Below are 13,367 nucleotides of genomic sequence, written 5' to 3'. Positions count from 1 at the left end.
CAAAAGTTCATAGACCTCTATCATATCACTCCTCTTTCTCCTGTTAACCAGAGTCTGCAATCCACATACTCACAATCTGTCCTCATAATCTAAATCCCATAATCCCAGATATAATCATTGTAACTCTTCTTTGCACCCTTTCCACAGCTTCTTTATCCCCTTGGAATCTGGAAGACCAAATCTGCACACAATAATCCAGGTGTGGTCTTATCAAAGCCTTATAAAGAGACAAAATGACTTGTCAAGGTTTGCTTCAACATCACAATTATCCTCTGAGTTGTATTTGCAGCTTTTGCTATGTGACCTTTGAACTTTAAATTCCTATTCACCAGTATGCCAAGATCCCTTGCCTCATCAGTTTCTTGTAGTATAACCCCACTAATATAATATGCCGCTGGAACTCTAATCATGCCAAAGTGCTTAACTTTATGCTTACTAACATTAAATTGACAGCCATTTTTGTTTGGCCAAATTTTCAGTCTATTCAAATCATTTTGTAATTGTCAAATATCAGTAACATCCCTGATTGCTCTTCCTATCTTCACATTATCGACAGATAGTTGCACATCTGATATTAGATCCTTCCTGATGTCATTAATGTATAGATTGAACAATAATGGCCCAAGGACTGAACCCTGAGGTACACCACTGGTCATCTTAAATCTGGCAGATTCATACCCACTATATACCATTTTTTGATATCTGTCTGTCAACCATCCCTTGACCCAAGTCAATAAATTATATTCCAATCCCATATTCTCCAGTTTACGTAACAGCCTATGTTACGTAAACTGGAGAATGTGTGGTATCCTATCAAATGCCTTAGAAAAATCCAGCATTATCATAGTGCATCCGTTCCCTTTATTCAACTTCGCTGTAATATTGTTATAAAATATGAGCAAATTGCTAAAACATGACCTTCCTTTAGTAAACCCATACTCTTCCTTGCAGAGTATAGCATGTTTGTCTATCCATTTCTGTATGCAAGTTCTTACCAACTTCTCTAAAATATTCACTACCACACCAGAGATAATGATAGGTTGGTAGTTAGACACATCAGTTTTTTCACCACCCTTGTACAATGGAACTATCATACATTCCTGTGGTATCATTCCTGAGCTGAGACTCAAGTTATACAAACATGTAAAAGGTGTAGCCAATTCAGTGAACATTCCTTTAGCACCTGGGCTGATATTCCATCCGTCCTTATAGACAAATTCTTATCCAGGTTATGCAACAGCTCTTCAACCTCATTTTCATGAACCTCTAACTCTTCATCCAATGTAGCAGTAGCACTGTGCACCATGTTACGTACACCTGGTTGATATATCTTAGCAAAGTGAGCACTCAGAATTGTTGAAAATGTCAACTGTGTTTTGAATGGGGAACCTGTGGAACAAGTAAAACATTTCAGCTACTTAGGCAATATTTTTAGTGAAGATGGCAAATTAAATATGGAAATAGACAACAGAATCAACAAAGCTGGTATGATAGGAAGTAAATTGAATAAATTCATATGGAATAAGAGAGAAATTAGTCGGAACACTAAATTAGCTGTATACAAGACAGTGTTCAAACCAGTTTTAACTTATGGATCTGAGAGCTGGGTCAGAAGTAAAACACTTGACCAAAGACTAGAGACTGCAGATATGGGAGTCCTGAGAAAGATTAGAGGCATAAACAGAATGTCATCAATGGCAATATCATATTAAAAACGAAGAAATTAGGAAAGAACTAGACATTGTCACTATTCAGGAATGCGTTAGCAGAACTAATCTCAGGTGGTATGGTCACTTAAACGGGATGGATGAGGAAAGATTAGCAAAACAAGTGTTCCTCTGGGTCGTTTCTCTGCCATGCTGGCAGAGAAACAACCCAGAGGAAGACCAAGATATAGGTGGATTGATACGATGCCTTAGACGATAGAAATATAAGATCTGACAATGTTGGAGTCTTGACAAGTAACAGACTGATTTGGAGGAAAATTGTAAATACGAAGTTAGTAATGATGTAAATTTTTCATATAGTACTATCATATCCTGTACATTGCAGGAATTTGATGATGATGATGACTATTTGGAAAAGGGTAAGATAATAACAGGAGTCTATTATACGTCATTGTTGGATCATTTAAAGATTAGCACACAAAAAAGGTGCTCTTTCATCAAGACAATGCATCGGCCGTCGCAGTGGCAAAATTGCACAAATTTAGGTTCAAATTGGTTCCACATCCACTGTACTCTCTCCGGACTTGGCCCTGTGTTACTTCTTCTTGTTCCCAAACGCAAAAATTTGGCTTGGTGGAAAAAATTTTCTTCGAATGCGGATGTCAACCAGGCTGTCAATGACTAATTTGCACAATTTGACAAATCCTACTTTTTAGATGGGATGAAAAAATTGGAAACTTGCTGGACCAAATGTGTAGACCTTGATGGAGACTATGTTGAGAAAACAAGGTGATTTTTTCCAAAAATATATGTTTAACTTATTTTTTTACCAAACTTTTCAAACACCCCTCATATGTCCAGCTTGTTACTCAACTTTTGTGCTCCAACATTGCTAGCACAACTGCACTCACATATCTTTAATTTTATCTTTTAACTCTTGTAGTGACATATTTTTGTACTTTATATATATATTTTATTCATTGCATCAGAGAAAAACCAAGGATGGATGTAATGTCAGGACTGAAGATGGCTGAAAAATTGTTCCTTTTCTGCCCACTAATGGAAATGAGTTCAAAAGTTTCTTTAGCAGCTCTTGTACTTTTTTTCTTGCCTGAGCTGTTAGACTGGAGATTAGATTAATTAAAACTTGTGTTTGCAATTATTTAATTTATCAACATTGAAATGCTCTGCTGGTATTATTTTGTCTGTGTATAAATATGCATATAAAAAATTTCTATTAAAAATATGTATATTAAAAAAAATAATACACAGGTGTGACATTGAAGGATAGGAAAAGGACTAGCTGTGAGAATATATATAAAAGACATCCTATAGATGGGTGTCAAATTTTGTGTTGTATGTGTCTGGTTTGACCACAATAATGGCTAATCAGTATATGATTCATCTTCTACTTGTTGGATCATCTTCTACTCCAACAATGAGTTGGTCAGTCAGTGGTTAGTTTACCTCTGGCTTCTCTAGTTTCCCATCATGGACAAAACTATCCTCAAATATATTTGGTTGTCATTTTGTAGTTACTTGTACTGACATGGTATAAATAAGAATTTGGATAATTTGTGAATTTCATGCCATTCATACCTTAGATGGACTTACTTCTAGGTGGGAAAGCCAATAGTAATAATAAAAATTCTATAGATTTACATTGTTACTCTCTTAAAATTGATTAAACTGCTGTTTGATATATCTGTTATTAGATGGATTAGCCTAAATTCATGTTGTATGCAAATCATTAACCCAAACTTTAAATATGTATTTTTTTAAACTGAATTGTCACATCTTGACCCCTATAAATTACGATGGATGGACATGCACATGTGTGGGTGTATGCATGCACTCTCTCTCTCTCTCACATGCACACATATGCCCATATGCAAAACTTTGTAAGGGAATAAGTGTTTCTTTCCATCCAGATTATGACAGTTTGGTTTGAAAAAAAAAAATTACATTTAAAATTCTATCATTCTTTGTGGAAATCATCAACAATGAATACTTTCTTGAAAATTCCAATTTTTCCCTTTCAAAAACTGGAAAATACTTGTTATTGGACATGAAAATATTTTAAAGGAAACATATCTTAGATAAATGAATAAAATTTAGAATTTTTATATATATTTGTAAGGTTCTCTTTTCATTTTCAGAGAATGTCATCAGATCCAGATGTTATTATGGAAAGAGTGGGCAATAAGGGTGTCATAATTTTAAATAGACCAAAGGCTCTGAATGCTCTTAGTATATCTATGATTCGCAAGATATATCCACAGTTACAGGTATATGTATATTCCACTTCAGGTTCTATTTTTTTTTTTTTTTTAATTTAAACCTAAGTATTGAAAAAATGTGCATGTTGTATAATTATGATTGAATTTATATCTCTGCAATGTTTTTGTTTCTTACAAGCATAGCATACAAACACCCACTGAGTAGCTGCTCTTGTGTTGGTCTTTCCTAAGCATATCACTATACTTGAATTTTGGAATTTGGAAAGAAGTTAAGCAAGTTGGACAGTGTTCAGAAGTCATGGTAGAATGATATCATATCAAACATCCAAAGCAATTTCTGAGAACATTTTTTGAATTCTGGATTAGAATCAGCAAATCATTTAAAATCTTCATCATCATCAATTTCATACCTTCAAGTCCATTTACTTGAAAATAACTGTAGTGTTTCAAAAGCTTTTCCCTGGGCACCATGACAGTACTGCATGATTAAGTTTACATTATTACTAATCTCCTATCTGCAATTTACTTCCAAATTAGCTGGATCCAGACCAAATAGTTGAGAAATCATTGGAATATGACAAGGATCTGTACTGTAAGTTTTGTAGATCTGGAAAAGGCATACGACATAGTGCCCAGGGAAAAGCTTTTGAAACACTTCAGTTATATTGAGTAAATGGAACCTTGTATAGTTGTTTAATTCATAGTTAGAATTGAAGGAAATACAGGAAGATGATTTGATATAATATCAGGTGTAAGACAAGGATGCACATTATCTCATCATCTATGTGGATCACATTATGAAAGAAAGTGGTATTAAACCTGGCATTAGAATTGGAGATATCAAACGTAGTTCTTTTCTTTATTCAGATGTACTCTTAAACACATCCAGTGTAAGTCTCCAGGATTCTATGACTAAATTGAATAACAGCTATAACAAATTCAGCATGAAAATTGGCAATAAAAAGATCAAAACTATGCAAATAGGCAGGAACACAGAAAACTTCAGCTGCATTCTGAATGGAAAGCCTATAGAACAAGTGAAATATTTCAGTTATTTAGGCCCAGTTTTTAGTGAGGATGGCAGGTTAAATCTGGCAGTTAAATAAGTTTATGTGGCATAAGAGCAAAATTAGCTATAACACTAAACTTGCAGTATATAAAACAGTGTTCAAAAAACCAGTTTTAAGTTATGGATCTGAGAGTTAGGTTAGAAATAAAGTAGTTAATCAAAGATTAGAGACCACAGATATGAGAGTTCTAAAAAAAATTAGGGACCTGAACAAATGGCTTCAATGGCAAAATCATATTAAAAATGAAGACATTAGTAAGGAACTTGATAATGTTTGCATTCAAGAATATGTGAACAGAGCTAATTTAAAGGGGGTGTTGGTCACAGAAACAGAATTGAGGGTTAGCAAAACAGATGTTTGATGTCATGATGGTAGGAAAAATACCTAGAGGAAGACCAAGGTCTTGGTGGATTGATTTAGTCAGAACTACCTTAGAAGAATGATGTTAGATACAACAATATTGGAGTGCTGATAAGTAATAGACTAATTTGGAGGAAAATTGTTGATAGGAGATTATTAATAATGTAGTGCTATCATAATAGTCTGAACATTCCTTGAGGATCCATATCAGGAAATTGATGATGGTATTTGATTAGCTTTCAGGGATTTTTTTTATTTTTTACTTCATTATGTATTATATTTTGACTGTTAATAGTTATTCCTGGGCATTTAAATTTCATTACCTGTTCCAGTATTTTTCCATTTAGTTCTAATTTTCATCTTATTGGTTCTTTTGCATTTACCTGGTTTTTTTTTTTTATTTTGGTTTTTTTCTGTTGATATTTTCACATTAAAACTTCTGTATATTTGTTGTAATTCAAATAATTTCTTCTGGAGAGCATCTTTATTCCATGCAAGTAATACTACATCATCTGCATACAAAATTGAAATTTTGCTTTTTTGATTTTTATTCCATTTAATTTCTGCTTTTTAAATTCTGTTATTATTTCTTCTATAATTCTATGTTAAATGTGCATGCACTTAAAGAATCACCTTGTCTGATTCCTTCTGGGAATTTTTTGTATATTTGTATTTTGATATCTTATTATGCATTCATTTTTTGTGTATATATCTTTGCTTTCATCACATCCTGTAATCTGATTCTGTCACAAGCCTTCTCTAAGCCAGTGAAATGCATAATTTTTTTTTTCTATAAATTGCTTTATAAAAAATATAGCATTTTATGATGGAATCTTATTGTTTATCATTATAATTTTGTCTCGATTCTAATTCTTCTCTAATAATTTTTGTACATTGGGTAGTGAACAATAAGTTTATTTCTGGATAGTTTTTAGGTTCAGATTTTGTTCCTTTTTTAAATATTGGTATTGTAATGTCCATTCTCTGGGTTGTCACTGTGCATGGGGCGTCCCCTCGGTGGTGGATGATGGGGGATGGTTGGCGGCACTACTTTGTAGGCTTCCTGGCTAGGTCCATGGGACCCGCTAACCAACGACAGCTGCGGTCCTACATTCATATTGGGGGTTGCATAGTTCTGGTGGCCCATTCTGTAAAAAAATGCCACTATTTAAAGCATCGTGTCTAAACAGAAAAGAAATTAAGCCTGGGTAGTCTCAATATGTCTGGAACAGTGGTGTCAGGGTGATGTAGCAGACCCTGTGGAATTGTCAGTCTGTGAATGCTATAAAGAAACTCAATGCAGAAATTGCTTGAATATTGCTACTTGGAATGTAAGAGGATTGAATAAATGTGGGAAATTGGCTAATGTGATGAGAGAGATGGAGAGATTGAATATTAATATACTAGGAATAAGTGAAACCTTTTGGAAAGGATCATCAGATTTTGAGTCGAAACTTCAAATGGCAAGATATATAAAATATATACGTCAGGTGGTGAAATATCAAGGAGAGGTGGAGAGAAGAAAACTAATAAAAACATTATCCATGTCATCAAAAAATCAGATAGAGTAATGGCAATTCTAGTAAAATCTAAATCTAGAGATATGCTGATCATTCAAATATATGCTCCTACAGAACAAAATGAGGAAGCAGAAATAGATAACATGTATGATGAAATAGAATGGTGTATAAAGGAAGTTGGAGGCAAGAAAGATCGAGTTATTTGCACTATGGGTGACTGGAACACAAAAGTTGGATCAGAGAGAACATCTACACACATGGGTCCATTTGGATTTGGAATTTGGAATGAGAGAGGACAAAGCTGATTGATTTATGTAACAAGCACAGCTAATCATCATAACTAACACTATATTTTGAGCAAAAACCAACAGCACGATACACATGGGAATTCCGGATGGAAGATACAAAAATCAATTAGACTATATTGTGGTCAGTAAACGTTACTTCGATGGAATACAGAACTCAAAGGTGATGCCAAGTGCTGACTGTGGATCTGATCATAGACTGGTCTTAATGAAGATGAATATTCGCCTGAAAACAATAAAAATTAAAAGTCAACCCCTGAAATGGGATCTGCAAATGCTACAAAATCCAATAGTAAAATCAAAATTTAATGAAAATGTTTCAGAACTGCTATTTGCAGTTGCAAAACAAAAATGAACCCTCCCAATGGAATAGACTACAAGCAGCTATCATAACAACTGCTAAAAAAACCACATCAATAAACAAGAAGAAAGAAAGAAAAAAAAACATGGATAACACAAGAAATAATCACCCTTATCGATAAAAGAAGAACATGGAAAAAAGGAGCAAATGAAGAAGAAAGATTAAGATATAAAACAGTGGATAAAAGAATCAAACAGAAGATTGAAAGAAAACTGGATAAATAGGCAGTGCACTGAGATGGAAGAATTAGAAAATAGGAATAAAACCAGAGAAGCATTCCTGAAAGTGAATGAACTTAATGGAAAAGCAGAACGTACATAGTCTAATAACATCAAGGACAAAGATGGAAACATGATCATTGATAAGGAAAAGATAAATGGAAGATGGGTGGAGTACTTTTCAGATCTCTATGACGATGATGATAATGGTAACATGTTAGATGATTAACGACACTTTAAGTTAAACGTAACAACAGATACCTCTACTGACAAGAAAGGAGATAGAACACTTAATTAAGAATCTTCCTAATAATAAATCCCCTGGGTGTGATAATATCAGCTGAGCTGCTGAATGCTTTGACTGGCAATAATAACTTTAATGGAATCCATTCAGGACATCTATACAACAGTAGAATTACCTGAAGTTTTTACAGCATCTATCTGCATACCAATTCCAAAGAAAAATAATGCACAAAATTGCGAGGATTACAGAACTGTTGAGCCTAATATCCCATGCATCTAAAATTATTTTAACCATTGTAACAAATTGGAAAGAGCCTTGAGCGGTGAATTGAGTGAACAAAAGAAAGGCTTCAGAAGAGGAATGGGAACCATTAATGCTATGCTGGAACTAAAAATACTAATAGAAAGATCACTTGAAAGAAATAGGAACATTTGCATATGCTTCATAAACTTTCAGAAAGCTTTTGACTGGGTAAAACAATAAAATGTTCAATATATTAGATAAATTAGACATAGAAGATCATGTATTTAAGATTATAAAAATGATTTACACCAAACAAAAATTAATAACGGAAAAAACTTGCATACAAAGATTATTTAATAGTATAATTTTCGCCTGTGTGTCACAGGCGAAAATTATACTATTAAATAATCTTTGTATGTGAGTTTTTTCCGTTACTAATTTTGTATCGATATGTCTACTCGCAGTATACCTCTTTTAAAACTTACCAAAAACAGAAAATGCAGCTGTTTAACTCTGGGACTTCTGTAGTGAAAATAAAAAGAGGAGTTAGACAAGGTTGTATCCTTTCACCAAATCTATTTAATATCTATAGTGAGACAGTGATGAAAAAGATTGAAAAACAAAAAAATAGGAATTAGTATCAATGTTATAAAATACAACAATCTTAGATATGCTGGTGATACCATTCTAATAGCAGAAAACAGAAACAAATTAATCAAATTACTGCAGCTACTAATTGAAGAAGGTAAAGAATTTGGATTAGATATAAATGCAAAAAAGACCAAATTTATGAAAATCTCAAAAGAAAACAGATCCAAGCGAAATATTCATAAACAATATGAAAATCGAACATACAACAGAATACAAATATTTAGGCACTTATTACTGCAGATGGAAAGCAAGATAAAGAAATAAAAATAAGACCAGCCATAGCTAAAGATGCATTCCGGAAAAATAAAGATCTGCTCAGAAGTTTGTATCGAGACAAAGAAAAGAATGATAAGAATATTAGTGTGGCCAATTTTCACATATGTAAGTGAGACCTGGATATTCAAGAAGAGAGTAAGGCAACAGATAATGGCCTTTGAAATGTGGTACTATAGGAGAGCTCTAAAAATCTCATGGACATAACTTGTGACAGATACAGATGTCCTACAGAGAATGAGAACACAGAGATCTTTATTACAGGAAATAATCCAGAGAAAGATGAGATTGGCAGAACATGTACTGAGAGGTTCAGCAGGACAGAGGATACTAACAGTTTTAGAAGGAAAAATTATGGGAAAAGGATCAAGAGGCAAAAAACGAAGGACATGGCTTGAAGATATCAGATCATGGAGAGGATCACATGGCTATGCAGAAATAAAAAGGAAAGCCACCAACAGAGAGAACTGGAAGGCATGGTGCTGCACCCCTCTCACTGAGGAAGCTACATGAAGAAGAAGAATGTCCATTCTCCATTCATTGGGAATATGTCTTTTCTTTAAGATTATGCTTTATTAGATTTGGGGCAGTTCATTTCCTATTTCAATTTTGAGACAGGCAGGTTTTATTGAACTATTAGTTCAATTTCAACCTTGTCTTGTGTGTGTAGTATTTCAGGCATTTTTATTTCTTCTTTACCTACATATAATTTAGTAAAATAGTATGAAGTCTTTTCTTTGATTTGGATCATTTATGAATCTAATTTTGTTGTTTATTTCATTTCTTATTCTTGTATACTTTCATATTTGACTATTATATTAGTTTTGTAGATTTTTATTAAATGTGATTTTTTTTTGTTTCTATGGTGCTTTATTTCCATCTTGTTTTGTACTTTCCAGTTGGTTTCTCTCCTGGTGCTTCATATGCTGCTTGTTTAATGTTCATTTTGCATTTTTTCCAATGAGAATCTATATCTTCCTCATTGCTGTTTTAGTCTGTTTTGGCAAAATATTCTTATACTATCTTCTTATTTTCTAACCAAGTGGTTAGCATATCACTTTCCAGCTGGAAGGCTGCAGGTTCAAATTCCGCTTTGGTCATGGATGTTTGTGATTGTCTGTGAAAATACTAGTGGTAGTGGGTGGTAGATGCATCAGTGTATTTGGTGGATTGAGTGGTGGAGACAGAGAGTTGTAAAGTAGGTGCCCTCCCCCCCCGATGATTCTTTGGACTCCCTGTAGGTGTCATGTAATAATAATGATAAATTTTCCCATCAATAGTCGATGCTCACTTCCAAGATTCTAGAAGATGCTATTAGAGTTCTCACATGTGCAGATGTTAGAACTCGGATAGCATCTCTGATGTCTAATATTTCATCTGGTTTTACTGTTCTGTTTGTTATTATATAATGTATGGCAAATAATTATTCCAAGTAGCTGCTCACTGATGAAGCCTCAAAAAAGGCTGAAACCGGTCTGGGTTTCAGACCTCCCTCCATAATGTAATAACAGCATACATTTCCTAGGAAATGTGTTTTTACATTATGGAAAATACCTAAGAATAGCGATCTGAACTTCTTCCTCCACCTTTGCAACGCGTTGCCCAGTAATGTACTATGTACTAGGATCACTTGCATTGGCTAACGCTAGTATCCGCCGATACTTTATAGTTTTACTATATTCGGCAAGAAACTCTCCGATTCCAATCTTTGAGTTTCTTATTCGGTTTTAAAACTATGTGGGACTTAATATCCCCTTAATTTAAGTAATGTTTTCATTGCCGAAATGAAGCTTATTAGCTCTTTATACTTTAGTAATTATTCCAAATTATTATGTAGAGATAAAAAATTTATTCTAAATTTTTTTTATCTCTACAAAACTGAAATCATCTTATTCCATTTGAGTTTTCAGTTCTTTCATTGAATCTTTGACATGTTCCTGGTATTACACTGTTTCTAATGCTTGCATTAGATTTCCCTGCTGCTATTATTAATTCCACCAATGATTGTTTGTAGTGTTTCATAAAGTTCTTCAATTTCTGGTTTTGGTTTTCTTCACAATTATTAGGCACTGATTATATTTAGTTTTATGTGTTGCATTTTGATCTTTATCCTCAGTATTCTTCCAGATTCATATTCCCATTCTTTTATTTAATTTTGCAAATCTTCATATATTATTATTCCTTTGCCTGCTTTGACTTCTCAACTCCATTGAAAAATATGTGATATTTGCTTGATTTACACATTCCTTTACCTTTCTTTTTTGTTTCTGATATGCAAGTTGTTTTTATATTTTGCTCTTTTAATTCTTCAATTTGTTCTTGTTTTTGATTTAAGGAAAGACTGTTCCAAATTCCAATATTCAGTGCATTCAATTTCCAATGCCTTTTCCATTATTCTTTCCTGGTCAAATCCATTTGGAAGTCTGGCTACATTTTGTACTGTTTCTATGAATATAGAGTTTTTACATCATACAAGCAGGTTGCTAGCTATACTTACTGATGTCCCATGCTTTAGCTAAGCATATTGATGTGGCCTTCATACCTTGGGTAATCCTTGTGGTAGTTTACACTACCAGCATACATCACCCACATTGCCACTTCACTCTCTTATGACATTCTTATATAGAGAAACCTGTGGAGTATTCATAACTATCAATTCACACATATTCCACAGTAATTAACTTTTTAATAATATGTAAATATTTCATTTTAACTATCATAAGACATCATCAGTACAGTTATTAAACAACAATAGGAATTGCATTCAAAAAACACGTTAGTGCGCATGCTTATATTGGAATCCCTCTTTGTATACAGTAGCATGTTTAGGGATTAAAAACTGTTGGGCTGTAATTAAATTAAAATATAACTGATAAATTTATTTTATACAGTTGAGGATAACAATTTTCCAGACTTTTGGGATAGTGAGACAGTTGTTACAGTTAAGTCTGTGATATAAGTCTAGCACTTTCTTTATACAAATGCTCATGTTTATATATGAGTCAATGTAGTAGCTTGGTTTGTTGCCACTGGATCCTGTGGTTGGTGTTTTCAACTCCATGTTCTGTGAGACAAGATTTGTGAGGTTTGATAAAATGGAAGTGATCTTGATGTTCCTGTTTGTCCATAGTAAGACAAGTTACAAGAACATGGCATTTTGTATACGCCAGGTAGCGAGAGTTTGTCTTTTGGAGAAGGTAACAAATTGTGAATTTGGTTGATTGTTCCTCCTTCCATCCAACAGCCCTCTCAGCATGCATATAACAGTAATACTTTTCTCTCCATCTCAGGTACCTTATCAAAAATAACCAGAAGAAATATTATTCCTGCACTGCTTTTCAAGCTATCAAGTTATCTACTCTTATCCATTTCCCTAAATATTACTCCACCCTCCTCCCCTTCAATTCCAGGCATATATACAGCTCCATGTATTTGTAATGTGGCTGATTATGGACAAACTGGAATATCTGCTAATACATGTGCACATTTTAAAGGGAAAAAAAATACTATACTTCACTGCAATCTATAAAATAAGTACAATACTTTTTTTTAGACTCAATTGAGGGTATTAAAACTAACCTGACTGCAATAAATATAGTTGTTATTCTTATACCTCTCACAAACAATCAAGGCTGCCACCCAATACTCCTGGAGGATATCAGTCACTTCCATTTTTGTTACTTTTGCATATATTGCAATTATATTATATTCCCAATGATGTCTATGTGACAGAAATGAAATATTGGAGTTGTTGAACCAGTGTTTCATTCATTTCTGATGCTGGCTCCATCTTTAAATCAAGAAATGAGCTTCATCCAGTATAGTATAAATATACAGTTACTGTGTGTATTACCAGTTTCAGTTAAATGATGTCTTGCAGTCATATCCAAGAATTTTGCTATCATGAAATATCTTTTTCTTATTCCAGGCATGAAATGAAAAACCACTCCAAAAAGCTTGCTTTTATGTTGTGATTTATTTGCATATACTGCTGACAGTGCCACTCATTTGTATATAAAAACCAGACTCAGCATTACATTTTGAATAATGTACATGATTTTCATATTTTTTTCCCTTTTCCCTCTGAGTTATTATTTTTCTCATTGTTCCTTTATTTATGGAAGCTAGTGTAGATGGACAATGTTAGCATCACCTAATGAGAAAGCCAACATCATCTCATCCAACTCCAAATATGCAAAAAAATTAAAAAGAAAT

At 33.5% G+C, this 13,367-nt stretch overlaps 1 protein-coding gene across 3 annotated transcripts in view; it reads left to right on the top strand.

Moving 5' to 3' along the window:
- The window catches only part of Hibch (3-hydroxyisobutyryl-CoA hydrolase), a 168,350-nt gene that overhangs the window by 27,706 nt on the left and 127,277 nt on the right, over nucleotides 1-13,367 (top strand). For all 3 annotated transcript variants that reach the window (XM_090403240.1, XM_090403241.1, XM_090403243.1), the window contains exon 4: nucleotides 3,827-3,955. In XM_090403240.1, the coding sequence (XP_090259366.1) occupies nucleotides 3,827-3,955 (129 nt within the window). The remainder of the gene's footprint in view (nucleotides 1-3,826; nucleotides 3,956-13,367) is intronic.

The sequence above is a fragment of the Typopeltis vanoorti genome, chromosome 13 (assembly GCF_054136105.1).
Source record: "Typopeltis vanoorti isolate ZY-2024b chromosome 13, IOZ_Tvanoo_1.0, whole genome shotgun sequence".
NCBI classification, from domain to species: domain Eukaryota; kingdom Metazoa; phylum Arthropoda; class Arachnida; order Uropygi; family Thelyphonidae; genus Typopeltis; species Typopeltis vanoorti.
This window is presented reverse-complemented; position numbering and strand designations above follow the sequence as displayed.